Source organism: Neodiprion lecontei, chromosome 5 (assembly GCF_021901455.1).
Source record: "Neodiprion lecontei isolate iyNeoLeco1 chromosome 5, iyNeoLeco1.1, whole genome shotgun sequence".
In the NCBI taxonomy this organism is placed as follows: Eukaryota; Metazoa; Arthropoda; class Insecta; order Hymenoptera; family Diprionidae; genus Neodiprion; species Neodiprion lecontei.
Window position 1 is genome coordinate 27,505,202 of NC_060264.1, and position 24,825 is coordinate 27,530,026.

At 38.3% G+C, this 24,825-nt stretch overlaps 2 protein-coding genes and 1 non-coding gene across 6 annotated transcripts in view; 1 reads left to right on the forward strand and 2 right to left on the reverse strand.

The window, feature by feature from the left end:
* LOC107223458 (organic cation transporter protein) overlaps positions 1-16,372 on the forward strand; it is a 76,741-nt gene extending 60,369 nt beyond the window's left edge. For 2 of the 4 annotated variants that reach the window (XM_046741659.1, XM_046741660.1), the window contains 8 exons: positions 11,138-11,412; positions 12,309-12,412; positions 12,511-12,665; positions 13,198-13,366; positions 13,799-14,124; positions 15,202-15,506; positions 15,851-15,987; positions 16,078-16,372. In XM_046741659.1, the coding sequence (XP_046597615.1) occupies positions 11,138-11,412; positions 12,309-12,412; positions 12,511-12,665; positions 13,198-13,366; positions 13,799-14,124; positions 15,202-15,506; positions 15,851-15,987; positions 16,078-16,150 (1,544 nt within the window). In that variant the 3' untranslated portion in view covers positions 16,151-16,372. Of the gene's footprint in view, positions 1-10,590; positions 10,768-11,137; positions 11,413-12,308; positions 12,413-12,510; positions 12,666-13,197; positions 13,367-13,798; positions 14,125-15,201; positions 15,507-15,850; positions 15,988-16,077 lie in introns of those variants that run through there. The other 2 variants (XM_046741658.1, XM_015663141.2) reach the window with 2 other exon arrangements.
* A 1,210-nt stretch (positions 16,373-17,582) lies between these two features.
* Positions 17,583-20,942, reverse strand: LOC107223447 (epoxide hydrolase 4). The gene is made up of 6 exons (XM_015663129.2): positions 20,181-20,942; positions 19,336-19,460; positions 18,959-19,234; positions 18,692-18,849; positions 18,294-18,548; positions 17,583-18,177 (listed from the first exon to the last, which is right to left on the reverse strand). Exons 1-6 carry the CDS (start codon positions 20,388-20,390, stop codon positions 17,999-18,001), a joined length of 1,203 nt encoding a protein of 400 aa, XP_015518615.1. The 5' UTR covers positions 20,391-20,942; the 3' UTR covers positions 17,583-17,998.
* Positions 20,943-22,749: 1,807 nt separating this feature from the next.
* Positions 22,750-22,831, reverse strand: Trnal-aag. Its single transcript has one exon. It is a non-coding gene; the product is annotated as a tRNA-Leu (tRNA).
* Between the last annotated feature and the right edge of the window lie 1,994 nt (positions 22,832-24,825).

Genomic DNA, 24,825 nt, shown 5'->3' on the forward strand with positions numbered 1-24,825 from the left:
TTTTTTTCTTTCTCTTCAAATCGAAACAAAGAACGTACGGCAATCGAAAGTATAGAGGATATATTTATGCGGTGAAGGAAAAAGCGAGGAGATTTTATGAGGAGCGAGGCGGGGGCGGAAAACGGCAATGCGGAACATCGACGTGGAATTTAAATTACTTCTGTAGCAGCCATGCGATTCGTACCTAGATGTTATACAGATCGTTTTGCTTCTTTGGCCTCGATCTGAGGCCTCTTTTTTTTTTTTTTCAATCTTTCTCGTATTCTTACTTTTTTTTTTTACCCTTCCACTTGGTGTACAATCGTCATATTCACGCAGTGAAATTTACGGAATATTTTTTCAATGTTTATTATCGGTAGATGGGAACGGAGTAGAGTTCGTATTGCCATTGTTATATCATCTTTGCAGTAAAATCAACGATACCGCGAATCATTGAAATCGAATTAACCCAAAGTACAGCTGTTGGATGAAATTTTTTTTTGATCTTTTTTTTTTTTTATTTAAAAACCTACAGCGTATCGATTGTTACTAACAGGTAAGCGAAACACGTGGGCGTTGCAAAATTGCGAACGTAAAAAAAATTCGCTAACGATCCGATAACGATCCGTTTTTTTTTTTTTTTTTATTCTTCGCTGCTTTTTTGAACCATTTTTTTTTATGTCAGCACGCGCTTTCAAAAAATCGAACGATAAGTATACATCTATGCGATACGTATATGTATATTATATACATCATGGCTGACGAAATTGTGTAACGCATCAACTCGATCGATTGATTAAATAAAACTTTCCAATTGATAAATTATGTAACGTATAATTTGGATGTAATATCTGTGTGTAATGTATGAACGTGTAATGGAATATCATAAAATAAATTCATTTGGTATAACGACTTTTTAACTACCGTCTTGCATAATAATTTATTATGTGTAACATCGTACATATGTTGAAGGCTATTGCGTATAGGTATAATCGATTTTAAATCTGTTTTGTATGTTGTACGTTATAGAATATGGGATATAGTTTTATTCTTACACCTTTCGTGGAATGAATTATTGTTAGTTGAGGAGGCTGGTTGGACAAAAATCAATCCACTTTATCAATTTTATTACGAAATAGTCGGACATTGATTATACATAAAATTTTTACACTCGTACGGTGTAAAGATCTTTTTTAAAATTACAAGGATAGAAAATATTGTAACAATAAACAAGAGCTGATTGTTAGACACTGACGCTTCGTTTCAAAACGCTTTTAAATTCTTCGAAATCTGTCAGATTCGTTCGATTTCAATCTTCGACGGTTCATTTTATTAAGAAGATTATTTTCTACAAATCTTCTGAAACCGTGTTTTTATTTCTTAATTTTTTTTTTTTATTTGTCACGTTGGCAGCGTTCGATATTCGATCTTACAACATCGCACCGATATCGATTATGATCAACGCGTTGTAGGATTGACTACAAAATTGAGTACAAAAAGTGGAAAAAAAAAATAAAATAAAAAAAAAAAAATACAATAAATTCTGTCCGGTCAATTTTTGGAAAAACGTCTTAAGAGTATAAAATCTGTTATCGTAGAGTTTGTAAGAAATTCGAAGCAATTTGAAACGCAGCATAGATATTGAAGTATTTGGTTATAATTCCAGTATTTAAAAAACATTTTTCAATTCATCATTATTTTCAATACAGTTTTGCGAAGCTTGCGAATATGACAATAATTCGACAAATACTCAACCTGCAGATATTTCCGTATGAAATTGATAAAAAAAATAAAATAAAACAAAATAAATGAAGATATGAATATTTGTGCCAACCGTGACCTGTTTAAGTATCGAAAGAAATGAAGAGGGGATAAACTGAGAAAAATTTCATTTGTTACGGTAATTAGAAAAATTGCGTAAAACAGGTATCGTTAAAAAAACTGTTTTAATATCGTTGGAATTAGGAAAAACGAGATACGCGTAAACATTTTGCGCTATCGTCGATCCCTTTTTGGTAATCGCAACGCAAAATCAGTTTGCGAGGTTTACTCTACTTTTTTAGTTAAACAAGGCTTTAACGTCAATTTATCGTTGCACGAGCGTTAAATTTTCGCAACAGTTGGAAGAAAATATAGCAACAGCGATCGTAACGAGAAAGAATAGTAACGGATATCAGACTTTCCGGCAACGGCTATAAAACTAATTTTCATTTTCTACCTAGCACAATATTTTGTCGATTGTGGTAAAAAATGAAAATAATCGAGGACCGAGCGGTGACAGCAAATAAAAATGTCTCTCAGTGTAAAACGCGCTAATCTTTTCGTCATTCCATTCCGTAATTCGTTCGATTCTAGCAGGCGACCTCCTCCTCTCAATCACGTCAGGAACGCGAACCACCGGCGTGCTTTCAACTCGGTCTGTCTTCCACCTTATCGATCCACCGCTGTAAAACGCCGTCAGGTATACCTACACGTCCAGTGACGACGGAGGCCAACTAACTCGCCTGGACCACTATTGCATTACCTTCGTTACACGGATTATATAATGCCCGCGTTACATCGTATCGCACTTTCCATGGAACGTGTATTTACGTATTTATCTACCTGCGCGCGGTATTCAAGCGTTTTACAAGGTCGAAGTCGAGATTTTGTCGTAAAACCGGAAGTGCGGGTCCAATTAAAGCGAGACAAGAATCATTGTTTTTTGGGAGAAAAAAAAACATTGATAGATTTTCTCTTGAATTTCCGCGAGTTGTTGTTTTTTTTTTTTTTTTTTAATTATCGCTTTACAAGTATCGTGATTTTTCCTCAATTCGCTTGGAAATCGACGGAATGATTTTAGGGCTTAGACATCGATTTCTACCGGCTTCCATCTTGTAAAGTGATTTTTTTCCTCACTTCAAGTGTACTTGTACCGAGTGATTTCCATTGGATTTCCAACGATTTCCGAGACTGCTAGGCTATTTTCAGTGATCTCCGGATTGGATAGAGCTTCGGGAAATCGCAACAAGTCATTGGAAATTGCCTTGAACGTTATGGGAAATCATCGGAAGTCTGAACTGGCAATCGCTCGGTGAACTGGAATTCGACGCAAGCACGTGATAGACAAAAAAAAAAAAAAAAAAAAAAAAGAAAACAGAAAAATCTGTAGAATTTCGATAAATTAAATTGTACGCAATTGGTTTCGCCAGTGTTATCATGCGATTTTCACACGATTCGAAATGATGCACAATAATGATTTCAGTAATCATCTCGATTGATTTCTCGTTACTACTTCAAATAATACTTCAGTTTTGTCAGATCATCTTATTCACCAGATTGCATTAACCTTTGGACTGTCGGGATTTGATGAGCTTTAATCCTTGTAAAAAGTCTTAAGATGTTGTGCCTGTATGTTATATACTATACAAAGCTCCGAACACACGTAGAGACTGTATATTTAGTCATATCGGCGGTCTAAATGTTAAGTTAGTAATAATTAGAATTAGGCGAAATATCGAAACAACAAAAATTACAACTTTGCAATTTATGGAAAGTTTTCGAAGATGTTGAATTTTTTAAATACGATCATTATATCTTGCTTCGTTACGATTTATCGAATTACGGACAAATCTGTATAAGTTCAGTTGCATAATGACTATGTTTTTTTCGAAAATGCATCGTTAAGTCAACGGTACTGAATTCGAACTGCAATTTTACATTAACGATTTGATTTCCAACAGTTAAATTTGTCACTTAGTTAAGAGGATGCTATAGTCAGTTCTTACCGACGGAGTTACACCGAGTAAACAGTAACAAAAGTCTCTAACAAGGAACCCTCGGTAGGTTGACCCCTCCGATGGTGATTTCTTGATGAGCTTGATGGATTTGAATAACACCATCGCTGAAAAGTTCCTATTATATATTAATAAAACATATCAGCGTTCGTTTCATTCAAATCCATCAAGCTCGTTAAAAAATCACCACGTTGAGTGCCCGTCTTTGGGGGTCGTTCTAAACCCTCTAAACCGTTTATTAGCAGATTAAAAAAATATACGTGTCTCTTAGTTTTCAATGCACTACGATATCGGAGGTGTCGCACCTACCTAGGTTTCTTTGCAATTGTAGAATTGCACCGACCGCAGTATTTTCACACGAGTGATACGCAGGCGGCTCTGACAATAGTAATAATAAAGAAAAAACAAGAAAAAAACGAAAAAAAAAACACAGTCACCTCGGTCGGTAAAGACTTACCATAGCATCCTCTTAACAGCGAACGAACGGGTCTCTCGGATTTCGTCAATGAAAATTCGCTCGGTTCCATAGGCGCTAGCGGACAGAGGATCGATCTACTTAATCGCGTGTGTGTATATATATACGAGTATATACATGTATCAGGTATAATGCGGACGTACACGGCTTGCGAGCGTTACCCTTCCTCCTCTAGTCTGAGCCTGCCTCTAGTACCTACTCCACTAAGTGGATTCGTTCGGTAATTGTCGCTAATTGTTTGACGAGAGGTTCAACCTATCTCCGGCTTGCCGTTGCAGGTTGACAGCACTTTGTGTCAAACGTCAGTCGTCCGTGTATGTAATACCTACCCATCTCAGTCCGTATTACATTACACCTATCATAGGCGGTATGTGTACGACCTGCATTGTTCGACGTATACTTGGCCGCAATTATTGTGAGATGGATCATTTTTTTCGACTAGACGGTCACGTCGGTAATGCAGAATCAGACCGCAGCACCCGTTACCGGTCGGTCGCGAAACAGGCCGTTTTGTTTTCATGAAAATCAACCGTCGCTTGTTTGTATTTTTAGGTTAGATTCGGCTGTCATGTTTTATGTTATGTTTCCAGGCCGGCCGACGGTGGCGCTGTTGGTTGATTTTCTCACGCGTTGCCAACCGAGTAATCGAGTCGTTAAAAAAATAAGTCGTCTTAGAATCATTGCGGCAAAGTGTACGTATCTTCCGATTCGGACTGTACGCAGGTTGATCACCCTGAAACCAGGTGCAGGGATTTGGGAGATCCTGCATATATGTCGGTCAAGTTTTTTTACTTTTTCATCACCTGTAATATGTGATATGGGAAGAGCATTTTTTTCGAGCTAAAATTACTTTTTCCAATTTCAATAGTGTCCGAAATACAGGCTTTCACAAATGTTCAGCTCTGTTTTCGTCTGTCCCGACAAACTTCCGCGATCATCTCGGAATCGAAGCGATGAAAAAAATCTGAAACTTACAGGATCTTGAATTCAAATTATGGATTTGATGAACGGTTATGTCCAATTTTTTTAACGTATGCTTCTGTCGATAAATATTCGACATTTAAATTTTGAAAAAGTTTTGCGGCGTTCTCGAAAACGAGATGATGGAAAAAATGTAAAATTATACGATTCTACATTAAAATGAAGGGCATGAAAAATTGCCATGTCAGTTTCGACTAACGTCGGAATTACTTGCCGTATGCATTAGATAAATTAAATACTACCGAAAATTATAAACGAGTGGCTTGCCGGAAATGCTTCAATAACGATCCTTATATACGTATAGTCACAAATTGAAATTTGTAATTCATTCGATTTTTCAGACCTCGGTAATTACATACTTCTAAAATTCAGACCGTACATTTCACGTTTCCGTTCTATTTAAAAAATTTTATTACGCCCATCGCGCTGCAATAATAACGTTTAAAAATAGTAACATCGTAAACGTATATCATTATATTATATGTATGCATACATATATTCTATAAACATTTCAAAAACCCTGGCAATAAATTATACGATTATTATGTGAGTAAATTTCAAATCAAAGCAAACATTACACTGCAGTCTTGATACGATTTAATCAACAGTTTCCGAGTACAAGGTGCAGCTGCAATTCCACGTTTCAATTTTATTCCGGGTTCGCTGTAAGAATATAAATTTTCCTCCCAGGATTTTGTGTTTTCCATCCAGATAATAAGAAAAATCTCACACACTGCAGGTTGCCTTCCATCTGCCAGCCGACGACGTCACAATTCTCGAATATTACCGTGTCTGGTGCTCGGTATAAAACATTGTAAACGGTTCGAGCGTTGAATAAAACGAGGAAAGTAAAAAAAAGAGAAAAACGAAACTGAAATAATATTTGATGAAAAAAACAAAAAAAAAAAAGAACTTTGAATCGTTTTCAAAGCGGGTCAAATTTAACCGTGCAGCGATTGCTTGTCGTCCTATTTTAACGGTCGGGGGCTTTTCAGTATGTATTGTATAGATATATATATATGTATAAATAATATTATCTTCAACGTGCCAGGAAATTTTAATACCGTTATATATCTATACCTTGTGTACTCGTGTGTGCCGAGATATACAGGTACGCCAACGAATGACAACACGAGCACATCGTCGTCAAGCTGCCAAAGAGACGCAGAGAGACGCATAAGCGACACACGCAAAGAGACGAAGTGATGAGCCAATTTGTTGAACACCGGCAGGCGGGCTTTGGGCCGTATCCATGCGTGGACGAATATAACATCAACGCGGCATATATATATATATATACATATATTGTAACGTGGCATTTTTGATGCCCGTTACAAGGGGCACCTTGAACAATGGGCGGAACCAAAATTTAGGAATTTCCGAAATTGAGTCGCGAAGTTTTTGCAAAAGAGCGCCAGGACTAGAGTCACGCGTCCGAAACTACGAGAGGGGACGACTTAGCGAATAGCGTAAGATATTTCAGGTTTTTTGTTTTTTTTTTATTTTTCGAGCTACAACGGCATCAGGCAAGAAGTCGACACCGAATTCGAGGAAATTGCGAAGTGGCGGACTAGCGACAATTGCGAAGGAAGGATGTCGAGGCTGCGGAGGGGGAGCCGACGCAGATCCCCGCATCGCGGGAATCCAAGGTGGACGCGATTCCCGCCGGCGGCCGGCGCGCCGCAGCTTCTCCCCCTTCACCCCGCCAACAATTGACCGGCGAACTTGCGACGGACCGACTAGCGACGAGGGAGCACCACGCTCACCGCCAAGACGTTATGGAGCTGCGCGGAGGACGAGATTGCGATCTAGCTTCAAGTTCTGCGCAGCGATGCTATCGAAGGTGCGCGTCGAGTTGCGCGATCGACGAAATCGATGACGGATCGATTATTGCGTATTCTTGTGGGTATGACGTCACGTATGGGATGGCGTATCGAGATCCGTGTTGCGGCAGGTCGTAGGTTTTTGAAACCACTCTAGTTCTGGCGGTCCGTGATTAGTAGTCACGTTTTGGGGAGTTTCGCGAAGTAATGGAGTAGCCCAAAAATCGCGAGGGGAATGGGAAGGGGGTTGCAAGGATGTAGAAGGTAAGCGCTGCTTCTATCCCCGCGATTGAATTTCGAGCATAATTACGAAAAGGCTTGCCGAGCAACGGATAGCCGTTTTGGATTTGCGTTGTAGAAAAGTACTCGAAATTCTTTTGCCGATTCTTTTGCTCGATGACCGTAGCCTGAGTACGCGTGTTAGAGAAGAGTAAGTTTTGAGTTCCTGAGAAAGTAGAGTAGAGTCACGGGTTTTAGTTGAGTCTCTCTCGTCTGTGAAATCAAGTATAGCCGAATTTCGCTGTACCGGGTCGAGCCGCGTTATCGGGTTTTTCAGTGTCACCTCTCGAGTAGGTCGGGAAGTGCCGAATTGGAGTGCTCGGATTGGCGGATAACGTTTCGGAGGATTTTGAGAAGGTTTGATTTCGGATGCGTTGCGATAGCGTATAGTTCAGGTTACGTTTAGTTGCGCCTGCATTCAGTTCCGTACCCGTTAGTTAAGATAATGTAAATTGAGTTGTGTTACCTTGAGCTTGTGTTTAGTTGAAGTTGAATTTAGTGGTGCTTGCGCTTAGTTAAGTTGCCGTTTAGTTAAGATAGTGTTTAGTCGAGTTGAGGTGATGTATAGTCGAAATTGCCGTTGCGTTGAGCAGCGGTTGAGACGAGAAGTTTGAGTATTGAGTTTTGGTTGCGTTTGAAATATAGTAACGTTTGCGGATTCGTTTCGTTGAGATAAGTAGGAAATAAGCTTTAGGCTAAGTTATGTTGTCACGTTTAGATTTAGGGCAGCTCGCGGTAGCGTCGAAGCTCCGAGTCGGGTGAGATCTCGGGTGAGATTGAGGACGCCGTCTGTTCGGTAGCCCGACGGCGCACCGTCGAATAATTAGTTTTAGTTTCGGTTTCGAGCAATAATCGCCACGGAGAAGAAATGGCGAATTTGCAAATTCAGAATTGCGTATGAAGATTTAGTGGTCGTTGAGTGACATTTTAGTCAGGGAGCCGCGAGCTCAGTAGAGTAAGAAATAGAGTAGGTTACGTGTAATTTTCTGTTTATATTTAGAATCGCGATGAGCGACTTTTGGATTATATTTTTTTTGTTTTTGCATCACCGCTATTGGGAAATATAAGATTTTATTTCACTTCTTTTGTTAAATAGCGTGTGTATTTCGAGTGTCTCTCTCTCTCTCTCTCCAAAAATTACCCCTCCCCTCTCCGCGGTACTGAGCTATCGAGCATATGCCCGAGGTATAGCGCATTAATGATTTCGAGGCGTGTTAATCACGCCAGGCGCCCAACAAAACTTCGCGATATTGTTCTTAGATCCAGGGTACATCGTGGACGCCAAATTATTGTGCACGCGGTAAGTTCTCGGTCATTTTCTCCGAGTGACCGAGGAGCGGGAAAAATCCACGTCACAATATATATTCCCTACGTAGATTTTTGTACGTAGACGCATACGTTTTGTGTATAAATATATATATATATATATGTATATATATATATATATATATATATATATATATATATATATGTAAATGTTTGTGAACTTTAGCGAAGAACAGATGTTTTATAACGCTTTCGAACAACCCGCCCGACGTATTATACCGTACGTAAGAACGCGATATTTTCCTTGGTTCTTACGTGTTAAAGGGGTGCGCCCTGGTGGTCGATTTTCACGCTGACGTGTACATGTATCTCAAAACTATCCAAGTCCGAGTATCTTAAAGGCAAAATACTCGGTTATATTCGAATTTTAGGCAGAAATAAACAAGTGGTATAGATTCTACCGAATTGGGATGGTAAATTTGTGGAATTCATGTAATTTCATTATTTCTGCGTCAAATGAAAGTTTATTGAAATCGATTAGGGCAATCCTTTAATATAATCCTAAGTTTCAGCGGAAATATGGAAGAGAAAAGTGGATTTGTCATATTAATTTTTTTACACGTCTTTTTATTTCTTTATTTCTTTTGACCTTTTCAAAATCGACGTATCAGGTCTGTGAAATTTAGTATCAACCGTACCTAAAACGATTGAGAGATGAGAATAAAAATTTCAATTTAAATCCAACGATTTCAATCGCTGTTCGATATAAAATTTCTCGTTTAAGTTTAATTTTCGTTTTGCCTTCGCGTGTTTGTAAATGTTTACCAATAATATGCGTCGGCTCGTTGTAGATATACGCTGTAGCTACGTGTACATTGTATAATGGCCCTGCGATATCAGACGTCGAGACTACTCGAGAGTCTGAATTATTATGTGTGCATGCGTTTTTATTTTTTGAATCGTTTCGCTTGCGTTACACGATTCTCATGCATTTTAAATCAAGTCAAGATTGTTTTTCTACCTTTTATATATACCCTGCTTAAAGCGTGTAACTTTTGGCCCTTAATTAATTTAAAAATGGAAGACCGGGTGGGGTCGAATCCTTGCAACTAAATCATACAGAATTTAATAATCGTGAATATTTTGCTGTACATTAAACCAAATTTTTTTTCCTTGTAAAATAAGGTTAACACGGTTGTGTAGGCGTAACACAGCCGTATGTGATGCGCTGGTAATATCGCACGGCTCTTGCTTTTCCTTTCTTTTTTCGTCGCCTCCTGTATCGAGAGAGAGGTAAAAAAAGAAAAAAAAAAAGAAAAAAAACTGCAGGTTTACATTCTTTTTATACCCTTCAAGTTTATTTATTTTTAACTAATTTATACTTGGCTCGTATACAGAAAAGCCTCATCGTCGCCACCGTCTCGCTTAACTGCTGATGAGTGTACAGAACGGGTGAAAGATTTTTTAAACGTTGCAACGAGAGAGAATCGCACGCGTTGGATTTTTCTTTCTTTTTTTTTTTTACTTTCCGTTCGAGTATCTTACGCTCCGCGCATTATTAACGAGCGATTAACGAGTCTTCATATATCATGCGTATTTTTCTCTGTTAAATAAACAATAAATGTAGCCCTCGCCGATCGTTAAGAGGATAGATTAGAATCAAGGTCTTTGAACTCCACCTCGCGGTCTCGACCCTCACACCAATTATCAAACTCTCTTGAAATATTTACCCAATCATTTATTTAGTTACCGGTTGAAGCTCAGACATTGCAAATGTTATTCTCAGCTGGAGGCGGAATAGATAAAAAAATACATAAAACTGTCTTACCGGCTGCAAGTAACGATCTACAATTGTTCTTTTTTACCGTCCGTCGGTGAGATACCGGCAGATGTCTTTTTTTTTTACCGATAATCGACATCGAAGAAATCTGCACGCATTGCACGACCTATTCAAAACGTCGGCAGGTCGGGGAACGGATAATATTCCGTCTGTTCCTAAAATAAATTTACGGCCTCAGTCAGTTGCAGAAGTGTGGCGCGGACACAGCGCGTGGTTTTATTACCGCTGAACGCGACGAGACGATAAATTTTTTTTTTATTTCCTCTTTCAAATTAAAGATAAGTGAAAAATAAAGCGGATAAGGATAATCATTAACTCATCAAATGGCCGAGAGAATAAAAAAAAAAGGTAAATATCCGCGGCTAATTTTTACATCTGCAAAGCTTTGATCTATAGACATATTATTTTTTTCATCATGTTTTACCGCGAGGTGCACGCGTTTGTAATAAATGTCCGTGTTTCAAACCCAGTCGTCGTGTCTCGGATTGCATCAGCAAATCGGACACGCGGCAGGTGATGCTCGATACTACGACTATTATTAAAGAAGAAAAAAAAAAAAAAAAGGAGACACCGTTTGGCCAAAATTATATTTTGCAACAAAACCTATCGCAATTATGCGTCGAAGCAATTATATATTGGAAGTAATGCGTGTCACGTTCATCCGTATATTGTATGAAAATTATTCACTCACGCGGTTCTTTTGCAATATTTTGTACAGATGCCTCGAACGATGTGGTGCAGGAGGCCATGGGGCATTACGGACCGTGGCACATCCTTATAGCCGTATCGCTTTCCCTCGTTACATTCCCAGTCGCCTGGCATCAGCTGACCACAGTTTTTTTAGCGCCTCCGCCAATTTTCAACTGCATATCACCAGAGAGTATCGCTAACACGTCGATGCGTTGCGAAGTTGACGTTGGTAATAACGTCACGGAGAAATGCACTGCGTTCAAATACGACAGATCCGTATTTAGGGAAACTATCATAACGCAGGTAAAATTGCAGACAGCTGGATAAAGAATATGACAAGCAAGAATCTACGTTTTTTAAAAATCATTTCCAACAAGGCTCTGGTCAGTTTTGAGGAATAATTTTCCGAGCTTTTTATTTTAGCCTCCTCACGTATACAGCGAGAAATTCGTACAGACAGGGTCGTTTATTTAATAATGAGTTTCTAACCCTTTAGCAAGTGAGAAAGGAGAGTAGAGTAGATTTTTATTTGGCCCTTGGGGTAAAATCCTAGAGAAAGAGAGACAGAACGAGAGTAACTTGCTGATATGGGTTTCAGTGAATTGTGGCCAGCATTCGATAGTCAACCCTGTATAACGATCAGGATTTTTTTTTTCTTTCAAAAATCATCGATTACTCGGGAGTTGAGTCCAATTGTACGGTTTTTCCCGAAACTTCATGTCGGGTTTAACTTCACGCTACCCTTGGGTAATATTAATTTCTTCCGATCACTTCATACGCGGAAATTCTTGTCAAAGTCTTTTTTCCAACCACTGCATGGCTAGTTCGATTTTCGAAGCCCGTGGAGCGTGCGCAAAGTGCTCAATTTTCGTACAGCACGGTAAAACAACATTGGCGCATGCGCACATTCGATTAACTCAATTTTACGCACTGTGTCACAGAACGTATATACACTCAGAAATAAGTATGTCTGAATCGCGGATAAAATACACGATTTACAGCAAGTTTCGCACTTGAAATGAATTCTGAATAACGATACCATTATCACTTCGTAACTTATATACGAATCGGGAGGAAAAATCGGGGTTCCTTTAAAATCGATCATCGCGTTGAAGACAGAAGAGCGATTGTATCGGGAATAAAGATCAAACAATCCTTCGCAAAGTTAAAATTTCTTTTTGTCGTTGTTGTTCTTACAGTGGGATTTGGTTTGCGATAGAAAACAATTGGCCAACGTTGCTCAGACGGTAACCATGTTCGCGGTGCTGATAGGAAACATGGCATTCGGGATTATAGCTGACAGGTAATGGTGTAGTTTGTTATCGAACTTGTCGCATAGTCCGGGGAAAAGATAAAGAATTTGACAAAAGAATCTATTTAATCGTATTTTATTATCATCAGGATAGGCAGAAAAATTCCATTGGTGATCGCGGTGCTGCTTCTGTCCCTGACAGGATTGGCCAGCGCTTTTGCACCGTATTACGAATTGTTTTTAGTGTTGAAATTCCTCGCCGCATTGGCGACCGGTGGTTCAATGCTGATCAGTTTTGTAATAAGTGAGTATTGAGTCGAATTACAAACGAGTAACGAGTCGAGGAAATGAGAATAGAAATAACACAGGCCTGCGAAATATAACTTTTAATTTCCCTCTAAAGTAATAAGGCTTTTCTTTTTTCTTTTTTTTTTATTGTATTAGGTACATTGAATTAAAAAATACCGCTAATTTTTCTTACAGTATATCGAGATTTAGTTTTATGCATTTTTGAACTATTTTTTAGATTAAAAGAAGACTTCAGAGATTAGACGAATCAAAGAAACTTGTGATATCTGTTTCTACTTTCTTTAAAACTCCTGGGAGTTGTATTCACTTTGTTTTATTTTTCTCATAAAAATAGTTCAAAAATGCGTATAAATGAATCTCGACGCGCTGTTTAAAAAAAAAAAAAAAAAAAAACAAACAAACCAGCGCTATATTTTAATTCAACATACCTAAATACCTAATAAAAAAAAGTATTATTACGTATTTCGTAGGCCTGTGCAATCAACATCGATTTCTTTCCTTTTTCATTTACGAAAATTATTTCACAGTTATGGAAATCGTCGGTGTCGAGTGGAGGCCGATGTGGTCGGTTTTGTTCCATCTTCCGTTTATCACCGGTCACTTGATTAACGTTCTGATATCGTACGCCACGAGGACCTGGTACGGTTTTCAAATCGCAATATCAGTACCTCCGATATTATTGCTGTCCTATTATTGGTGAGTGCCGTTAACTTTTCGACGGATAGAACAGAAGACCAGATTATGCCAAAGTATACAACTTCGGGGTCGTAGGTTATCGCTGATGTTTGACGAACGAAAATTTATTGACAATGATAAAAATCGACACGTGTACGTGATTCTTCAGTTGTACGAAAGACGTGTGTAATTTCGGACTTGACATTCGTCGTGCGATTCAAAGTGCAGTTTTACTTCCAGTTCGTTTCAAACGGTTATCTAACTTTGTTACGTCGAGTTCCGTGAAATCTGATATAAATTTGAAACGAGTTTCAGATTTCACAAGTGTGTTATTATTGCAGCGATAGTGATTTCTTTGCCGTTTATTCAGACCTCTCGAATCGGGTTACGGTGGTAAAATGATGACGGAATTACGCGTAATTCATTTTTGTTGCGTACGCGTTTAATTCGCAGGATAATTCCCGAGTCTCCTAGATGGTTGTTGGCAGTCGGTAGGATTGACGAGGCCGAGGTGATACTGACGAAAGCAGCTAAAAGGAACAAGATACCTCACGAAAATGTTAGACTCGCTATAGAGTCGTACAACGATTTGAATCCGAGGGATCCGCAGGCAGTCACTGAAAAGTACAGCATCGTTCATCTTTTCAAAACGCCGAATCTTCGAGTCAAAACGCTTTGCGTATGCGCCAATTGGCTATCATGCGGTATTTGCTTCTTTGGCCTTACTCAATATGTCGGCACACTCAGCGGCGATATATTTGTCAACGTTGCCGCTGCTGGTGAGGATTTTTCAAATAGTTTACGGAAGTAATTGTATCTTGTATACGGCAACGGAAATCAACACCTCTGCACAGCCGATCGTCAAGCTGGTTGTTAACCGCATGGATAAATTTAATAATCTTGCACTGAGAGAAATTTCTAGTTCCGGTTATCGCTCGGCCCTTAGCTATTTTCATTTTTTACCACAATCGAAAAATATTGTTCTAGGTAGAAAATGAAAATTAGTTTTCTAGCTGTTACCGGAAACTCTGGTATCAATAAATTGCAACAATAAATTGACGTCAAAGCCTTATTTAACTAAAAAAGTAGAGTAAACCTCAGAAACTGATTTTGCGTTGCAATAACCAAAAAAGGATCGACGATACCGCAAAATGGTTAGGCGTACCTCGTTTTTCGTAATCCCAACAATATTCAAACAGTTTTTCTAACGATACCTGTTTCACTGAATTCTTCCAGTTACTGTAACAGATGAAATTTTTCTCAGTGTGGTTTTTCAATCTATGGTTAATTTTATAATTAATTTGGTCGTCTTTTTCAACTTTTATAACGCGTAGTTCGTTTCTCCACAATAACTCACGCAGGTCATTAACTTGGCAGAAATTATGAAAATTTTCTACTTCAGCAGAGATTACTTTATCTATACTTAACTCTTGAGAGATGTGAACTGTTTTTTCTCAAGTTCAAGTAATATTTTTACGTCTAGTGATTGAGTTTTTCGTCGTAGGTTTTTTTTTTCGATTATACTCGTTACATAATTAATTCACGTCTAGTAAACAGCTTCGCATTTGATTTGTAGGTGTACGATTTTGCAAATGAAATTCCTTGACACGTAATACCGTTGAGAACATGAAATTTGCATTAGGAAAAAAAAAAGTTTCATCGTTCGATAAAAAGAAAGTTAAATGTTTTTCAAACTTTACGCGCGCGTGGTAAATTAAGCAAAAGAAATCGAAATATTGCCAACTTGGTAAAAATTGTTCGGCCGTTTTATTTCGAGCGTGAACAGTTCTATTTAATTCCGTATTTTTAATCCTTGATTTTATATATTCTATGTTTTTCTTTTTCTACCACGTTAGCCTCGATGCAGCTCCCGGGTACAGTTTTGGTGCTGTTTCTCATCTCGAGAGTTTCTCGCCTAAAGGTGTTGATGGGTGGTAATCTTTTGTCAGGCCTCAGTTTGCTACTTCTCGTTTTTATATCAAACTCAACGGCTCGGGTCACTCTGGCGACGATTGGTCTCGTCGGGATGTCGATTAGCTTTCCCACCGTTTACCTTTACAGCACCGAAGTATTTCCGACTGTCGTCAGAAACGTGGGTCTCGGTTTGGCCAGCGTTTCCTCTAGGATAGGCAGCATGGTTGCTCCTTACATCGCGACCATGGTAAATAAAGTGATCGAATAATAATAACGATAATAATAATAGTAATAAAAAAAAAAAAAAAAAAAAATAATCAACATTAACTCATTTGAATGAAAAATAATGGAAAGATTTGGCGATCCGGTCACCGGAAGAAGGAGAAAAAAAAAGAATGAGAGTGAAAACCTGCAGTGATTTTACGAAAGATTGAAATTTGAAGAGTCGCAACTTTCTAGTTTCTTTCATTTTCAAATTGTTCATAGCTATATTTAGCCCGGAAATGAATTATTATTATTGTTATTATTATTATTATTATTATTTATTTTATAAAATTTACTTTGAAATAATTATTCCGTATGAATATACAGCACAACGTTCAGCCCTGGCTGCCTCCTCTGTTATTCGGCATAGGGCCGTTGATCGCGGCAGCCTTGTGCTTATTTTTGCCGGAAACGATGGGTTGCGAATTGCCGGAAACTATCGAGGACGGTGAAAAATTTGGCAAGTAAGTATGGCGTGTTAGACTCGGATGCTTTTTTTTCACCGTATTCAAAGCTTTGCCGCGGGATTTCAATCGATATGTAATATTTCTAAGATGTTTTTCAGGAAGGAAAGATCCTCTGAGTCAAGAAATACGCAACAAGTCGATGCGGAGTTACACCTCGTGAGTTAGTGAGATATTTGTGTTTTTTTTTTTTTCTAATAAACATTTCCCGTACTTTTTTGATTTTTCTCTCTATTTTCGAACTACCTCATTCCCGTAATCATTGTCGCAATCGATCACCATTCGTCTCTGTATTCGTAGAAAGTCGTTAATAATAACATTAGCATGTAATAATTTAACAACAAGATTATGCGGAAAGAATCTTTTCAGTTAACTCGGTGTTTAATGTGTATTTTATATTTAACATCATGCATTATATGTATATGTAAATATATACAGAAACATTCTTGAGATATAAATTTTATAAATACAATCATATACATGCGGTATAATATATATATATTTATATATATTGCATTAGATTTGTATAATTACAATTACTTTGTTTTTCTCTCGCTTCGATCCGTTATATACCTAATACTTATACGCGTATAAGTTGAGCAATATTTACTGAGCGTCATGTGATTATCTGGTACGTGTACGTAAATACGATGAGAAATGGGTATGATACGGTGGTAGAAAAAAATTTGACATAAAGAAATGACGACGTCGACCTTGGAAATGTGACAATAATGGTTGCATAATTCAGGCACGCGTGAATGTGTAATTTGTAGGGTACCTCGAGGAACGAATTTTCATCAAACTTATTTAAATAAATAATAGAATATGGTTCAAGTATTACAGTTAGGAGAGTACTAAAGGTATGAAAACTAAACTACGACCGTGTAAATATTTAAAACAATAACAATTATTGCTGCAAATCTCGTGGTAATTGTAACATATCTAACGAAAATAAGGGTATTTTTTGTATGTAAAATTTAAACAAACAAAAGACAAGAAAAAAGAAAAAACAAGCGAATAACTTTTGGATAAAAATTAAACAGAAAACACGAACAGATCATCGGAATGCGTTGTTTATTACGGAATGCGGTTACTTCGACGCGGGCAAAGTATCTGCGAGTCATTCAAATCATTATTTTATCACAACTTGAAATTCTCGAACGAAAAAAGCCCTTACCTAGAAATAAAAGTATGAAAAAAAAGTTCTTTCGATCAGCGAGTTTGTTGAAATTGTTGAGAAAATTTAGTCGAGAAACGTTTAGACGAATTGACGAAAGTAGATTTTTGGGTCACTGTTACGTCACCGTTACGGGCTAGACTGTTTCGTATATTGAGAATTTCGGCCGCGGACTATATTGTGGGGGCTTCTCAACAAGCGCAGAGCTTAAACTTAACGTAATGGAATGACCTAGATTTTCTACACGTACGTCGAAAAAACGAATAGAAAAATATGTAACACTTAGGAACGAAAAATAACACTCATACAGAGTATTTAAACACAGCTACAAGTGATCTATGTAAAAATAGATAATTATATATTTACAATAACTATAGGTAAACATAATTGGACGATATATCCTGACGATTCGATTTTCTTTCCAATTTGTTTACTCACTCCAATCCATCTAATTTTCTTCCTCTTTTTAATAGTGAACTCGAAAGTTCAGAGACCAGACCTCGTATCTTTATTATCTAATCCTGAAACTCGTTTCATACCGTCGAATATTTACGAAACTACTGAGAATTTTCGCTATTCTCGAAATAATTCGAATTCGAAAAAAAAGGAATGTAATTTATATTTGAGAAATTTCCAAATTTCCGATATGTCGAATAATACAAATTTCTAGTTTTCTGGGAGTCACGAAATTTTCAATATTTATCGAATTCCCAACTTCACCCGTTGCTGTTCTTATAGAAGACAGACACTTTTCTTGTTCCTTTTTTATCGTACCAGCGATACGAATCATCCGGTATAGAAGATCGTTGAGAATCAAACAGAATGCAAATTAGATCAAGACGGCGTTTGTCCCATGTATCGTATTTTACCTGGCAGACCATTCACCATACCGTTAGTTTTTTTATGAACAGCATCGATCATCTGATTTCCGTACTTTACTGTGCTGCTAATAGAGCCGAGCCACGATGAGACGATGTTTTTATTTGCTGTTTTCTCGACGCTTGACGGTGTGCCTTAAAAAGGACAAATCGCACGGTTAATGACGCAATTGAAATTTGGAGTATCTATGAATTTCGGTATGAGAAAAAATCACTCCGATAATAAATCGGCTGCGACGTGAGCGATTTACCTATCAAGAATTTCAGGATCGTTTGGTTAACGATATCCGGTTTTTCCTGGTGAGGAAAATGTTGTGCGTCGCAGATCACCTTCAGGCTAAATTTTTCGCAGTGCTCCGAGCTTTTTACTACGTTTTCTAACGAGACTTTTGGATCCTGGTTTCCAATTATGAGCAGCGTTCGGGTAAGGATTTGGTCCGGAGATTTTGGATTTATACGAGCGAACGGCAGGTTGCGATAATAATTTATCGCTCCTGTCCAATCCTCTGAAAATTATTCAAGTTACGTGATTACTGATTTTATAATTGGAAGAATCGACTTTCTCTGTTTTCAGTAGCTAGCCAGTTAAAAACGTGGGTTTCGATTTTGACAAATTGTACGAAATTTACGGAATTCCACGCAAGTTCACCTTTTCTGCTAAACGAATATTTGTACGCCTCGACGTAATTCTTCTCATTGTCCGTCTGGTTGATTTGTAGATGCTTGTAAGTGTCGGTTATTATCGAGAGATCCTCTTTAAGGGCGTCTATTTCCGGTAAAAATGGCAGCTGACTAAAGTGAATCCATCTAAGAAAAAAGAAGCGATTTTTCAATTACGGAACGAACGATGTAGCTGAAAATTTTCCTATCATTGCCACGAATTATGTACATTGTGAATAATAACAAATTCACTTACTTGTCGTTGAAGATACTGTCGCCGGTGAATCCCTCCCAATAAAAATTTGGATGTGGACTCGAGATTGCGACAAATTTGTACACCAATTCCTCGTGGAGAGCTACCATGTACCACCCTAGAAGTCCTCCCAAGTCGTGGCCAATTATGCTGCAATTTTTTACCCCTAGGGCTAGAATTAGTTGCTTTAGTTCGTCCAGCAAGGTTTCGATTCTGTAGGCTCTTCTGTTGGCTGGTTTATCGCTGTCGCCAAAACCCTTCAGATCCAAAGCTATGACTCTAAATTGTAGATAAAATCATCATTCTTTTTTTTACATTTCTACAAATTTCGAAAAATTTGTATTATAATTAAAATAAAAAGGAAATTCGCGGTACTTTACCTGTGGTGTTCGGCGAGCGCCGGAATTTGTTCTCTCCATGACAACCAACAGTCGGGAAATCCGTGAAGAAGGAGCAAAAGCGGTTTGTCTCGATCACCAGCTTCGACGTAGTGCAGTTTGACGCCCTGAAATTCAGTAGGTTCAATTTTTACAATCCGGCTCTCGTCGGCACGAGTAAAACGAGCCCACGTCATCGAAATTCGGCCGAACCGTTCTCGAGTTATCGCACTTCGAATTTCGCGCTCGTTGCGAATCGCCGCGACTCGCTGCAACGCTGTTCGAGCGACTCGCGCTATTCGTTCACTTAAAACTGCGATATCTCGCAAACGGTACGTTCGAAATGATCCAACGAGGGCTCGTTAGACTCCGCGTGGCGTCTGCTAGAACGTGGCGGCGTTTGTAGTTCCTTCAAGAGTAAATAATGACAAGTGTCGTTCGTTGTGTATTTGAAACCGTAAAATCCACACGGGTATAAATCAAGATCAAGATCACTCGGGGTGGTGTATCAAAGTTATTTCGACGTACATAATATCTTTGAGAAAATGCAACTCCTCGAACAACATGATTCACGATACCGCGTAACGAGCGGCTCTGAAAATTGTTGATAAATTCGTTTGTACGTGTAAAAATATGCGGGCAACAATAATGTACATTCTCTTGCGATATCTTTATCAAAGGTCAGGCATTACTCGTAACCGTCGCTTGATCCCGCAACACCGATTTTTCAATGCTAATGATGCAATTGCACCGTGACATCAGGCAACGTGCAGATTATTGCAGGTACCGAATCTCAGCGTTAGCGTGAAACAAATGAAAGATGTAGGTATAAGCCTGATTCGACTAACCTTAAGCTTAACGTAGGAGTGTTTACCCAAGCTGTTATCGACCAAACATAACGGCGGATTGTCGCGTTCTTGTAGCACGAAGAATTGGTTGGGGTTCCATGCCCATTTGATGAACCTCTTTACAATTAGGTAAACACCGTAAACGAATGTCAGAAAATGTAGCTTCGTTGTTTCCCACACGGATATGTTCACTATTTTCAGATCCTCCATGACCGAAGATAACTGATCAAACTGTTGCGCTTCGATTGGTGATGGAAAAAAAATCGAAGAAAAATAAATTTTCCTCTAGAAAAAGATAATCAAAAACGTGCCGCGTCCTCGAATCCTGGCCAACTCCGTCGGCGACTTAACCTAACCTTACTAACCAAACCAATTGTGACAACAGTCCATCTAGCGATTCTATTCACACTTTGAACCCGGTTTAACGGTTAGGTTCCATCTAGGAATGGGAACGGTACACAGAATCCTTACGTACCGTCTGGTGACGCACTTTTCTAGGATTTCTTCAGTCGTAGACCGAACGAATCGACAATGTTCGTCGAGGTTCTTACCGACCGAGGTAAGCTGGGGTAACTTTTATAGAGAAGTGGTGAAAACGCTGCATTGGCTTATTCTTGAAAATCGTTCGCAATTCACTTGGACACTTCTGATTCAATCAGCGGATGTCGTGGTCACCGTAACGGCAAGTCTGAGTTTCACTTTCACAGCTCCCAGAGAATAACGTGCACTCTTTCAACTGATTCGAGCAAACTGCGATTGGGAATTTAACACGATAGATATTTCACGGAATGCAATGTATGTACATGACGATTATGTGTGGTATGACGATGATCAAAGGTCAGAGTGTCCCGCAAGTTAATCAGAGAAACAAGTACGCTGCTTTGCATCAATATTGTATTTTGCACATCTGCAGTTGCTGATTAGTTTGAATTTTTATACATAGTTGTTTAAACATTACTTGGTTCTTTCCTTATCGTTTCTTTCTTTTTCCTCTTGCAATAATCACGCGTTTCTCGTCCGTTGGTCCGAATGACGCGATCGCATTCCAGGTATAAAATCGATCGAATTACACGCCCAAATTTCGTGCATTCATTCTTCGTACACGTGCGCAAGTATTTGTTTCTTATCGGAGATTTGTTATCTTGAATCGTGAAACATAGTTCGTACGATTTTCGTTATCTCAACGTCTGTTTTTCCACCGTACAAGAAATTACTCTAATCTACCAATCTGTGAATCCATACTCCGTGGAAAAATTGGAGGAAACAGAGTCTCTCTTTTTAATATATACTTATTTTTACTCCGTGCAGTTGATCAATCAGAGGGATCATGGTCGCTCGCTTTTCCGGTCAATTTGTGACGTTGGCATTAAGAGAGAAGTCGTTTGGATCCATTTCATCAGTAACGAGAGCCGAAGGTCTTTTTGATCTTCTTTCAGTTAACTCAAACCAATGACCAAAGTCATTGCAACAAAAATATCACAGTTTGTAAGAGATGATGGTTCGTGGATTTCTATATATTACAACGAGAAAACTTCGCAGAGAAACTGCAGATGGGTTTTCGTTGTTTCTTTATTTTTCTTTTTTTTTCTTTTTTGCGAATAAGCGCCTACTCACATGCATACGTCGGTTGCGATGTTATTACGATTTCATTTCGCTTTCGTTACCTTATTAGCTTAACCGCACGGGAAAAACATAGCGTATGCAATTTGTACTTACTTTTGGAGTGGTTTAGTCATTTCCCACGTCCATTGCCCGAGGCTATTGACAATAAAATCTCGTTCAGCCTTTTAGTCATTTAAAATATAGAAACACGAATACGCAGACTTACGATATGAGTTTTTAATTGGAACGTAGCAGGCATATTTTATTCGTTTCTTTTGCTCTCCGTCGTCTCCGTTCGCAGCTCAAATACAGTCGCCTATCGTCTCCTTGAAACTGCAAAAAGGATGACATACATATTTTACGTTTTTATCGTCCATTGCTCTTTTTCTGTTAGATTATCTCCAATCTCCTATCAACATTTTTAATTATTTGATAAATTCTAATCTATTTTCAGAACCATATCCTTAGTAATAAACCACGAATACCGTATGAGGCATATAATTTGATTATTCATTTGACGATGATTTTTGATACTTTGAAGATTTTCGGATTCAAATTTTATTGTTTCAAAACCGAAAACACAAAGTTTGAAATAGAACATCGTACTCTTAGTTGAAATAACTAGCAAAATACAAATATATTATCGCGTATGATGTAGTAAAATTTTCGACAACTTACCGTCAATAGGATTATAAAGATTCTTCTTTCTCGGTGGTGAGTTTCGATAAAAAATGCTGCTGCATTATCGACGTGGTTTGTCAAGCTGGTAGCGCCACCGAAAGCTTGCAGCGCGCTTACGTAGCTTTGGAAAACGTAAATCCGACGTTCAATGTTAATTTTCATCCGTTTCTTCGATATTCCCCGTTCGTTATTTTTCTATCATTTAATCCAACGTGTTTCGATTCAAATTTCGAACGTCAGATTTCGAAGAGAAGGCAGCAAAAGATGGAGGAGAAAAAAAAATATTTGGCAGCGGTGGGATTCGAACCCACGCCTCCGAGGAGACTGGTGCCTTAAACCAGCGCCTTAGACCGCTCGGCCACGCTACCACATAGTGGATACATGAAAAAAGACACAGTAGTTTTTGAATCATACAATATTCGAAAATCGGTAAACAATTGCTGTATTTTCGAGAATTCAACGCTTTTCGTTTAGAAAGTGCAAGGAATGTTAACTGTACACGGATTGGAAATAAAGTGATCGGGAAACAAAAAAAAAAATTCACGTTCAACTTCAAATAAGACATGTTTGTGTTTTCTTACCACATGAACAACCGACCTTTATTTATTATTTACCAAAGAGAAAACAAATGGCAAAATTTATTACCGGTAAGTTAATAAATCGTGATTCGGTAACCACGAATCTTACGTGTTGAATAAAATAAATTCTCTCGATTGCGTGGAGTAATAGAGAATATAACTGAAGTTTATGTGAAACGAAAAAAGTAATTCAGATTTATATGTAACGTTATCCTTTTTTCATGCATGATATATCCGGATGATTACAGTAGGTATCGTCTTGTTGGTTATTAGAAAAAAAGAAAAAAAAATAAAAAATGTTTACCCTTTCAATTTCATATCGAAATATTCGATATCGGGAACAATGTTACATAATACAGGTACTCTGCAAATAAAATACTTATCTACGTTTATTGTCACGTAAATATATATACGTATGTAAACACTAGTTACATGTAAGCATCGGTGAACGATGTATAAAACAATGCATATAATGTAGATATGTTTACAGGTAACGGGCGGATCCTTGAAATTTCGTATTCCCCGATGGTGCCGTGAAGTTGCGCGCATGTCTCTACAGGTATGTACTACACCATTATACTTTATGCCTATATATATTATATATCTATGTACCTATATATATATATATGTATACACGTATATCGCAGCGTGGAATTTCGATCCTCGTCACGTATTCGGCCGTTCCGTTAAAGTATCTATATATATATATATATATATATATATATATGTACATATATGATGTACAAGTACGTGGGCTGCGTCCGTATGCATGTACGTATGCATATGTATGCATACACCCACATGTACATATGTAATGCGTAGACGGGTGCGGTATGTTATACCTGTAGATAGTGTAAAGTCAATGCGAAGAAGTTTTTATTACTGTTCGTTAATTACGAATTTTTGTCATATACTTTTTTTTTTTATTTTTCACGACGTTTAAAATTTTCTTTTTCCTCGTTTTACCCCCCCCCCCCCCCCCCCCCCCTCGATCGTCTGCCGGTTGAGTTTTTTTTTTTTCTTTTTTTTTTTTCCTTCCACCTATCCGTACAAACGCGTATTCCTTCGTTTCGTACAGGAATTCGAATCTACAAAGCACGAGCTGTTGAAACACGGAAGCATGCCTACGTAAGCTTATCGCTGAGCAGGTTTGACGGGCGAAGAGGCAGCCATTTTGTTACCACCAACGAGACTTAATGTATTCCCCTCTCATTTTGTAACCCTAGACGATGGCCGCGCATTGCTAGGTTCACGAATCATCCGTCTGGCGGTGGGTGGTGGTCGGGTGGAATGGTGGCCGGGGGGGGGGGGGGGGGGGGGCACGCAACGTTAAAACGCCGACGCGAACGTACGAATTATATACCTCTACGTCACGCGCGTCCGCTTCAACGTACATGTATACGTATATGCATGCACCCTATGTATATATATATATACATATGTATATGCATACAACAGTCATACTGCAGACGACGCAGTACGTCGCGACGTTCAATTGTGCACGATGCGGTTCTTTTTTCGCATTTTTTTTTTTTTTTTTTTCTTCTTTCCAATTCTATTTTCTCTTTTTTCTTTTTTCTCTTACGCGTCAATTTATCGTTGCACAAGCATTAAATTTTCGCAACGGTTACAGGGAAATATAGCAGCAGTGATCGTAATCAGAGAGAATAGTAACGTGTACCAGACTTTTCGGTAACGGCTAGAAAACTAATTTTCATTTTATACCTGGAACGATATTTTTCGATTGTGGTAAAAAATGAAAATAGTTAAGGACCGAGCGGTAA

Bases quoted from the DNA above. Each gene is read 5' to 3' on its own strand.
- LOC107223447 (XM_015663129.2), bottom strand. From the start codon at position 20,390: ATGGAGGATCTGAAAATAGTGAACATATCCGTGTGGGAAACAACGAAG. The intron at 19,461-20,180 runs GTTAGTCGAATC...ACTGAATTTCAG, and splicing joins ACTCCTACGTTAAGCTTAAG to GGCGTCAAACTGCACTACGT. The intron at 18,178-18,293 runs GTAAATCGCTCA...GTCCTTTTTAAG, and splicing joins GATCCTGAAATTCTTGATAG to GCACACCGTCAAGCGTCGAG.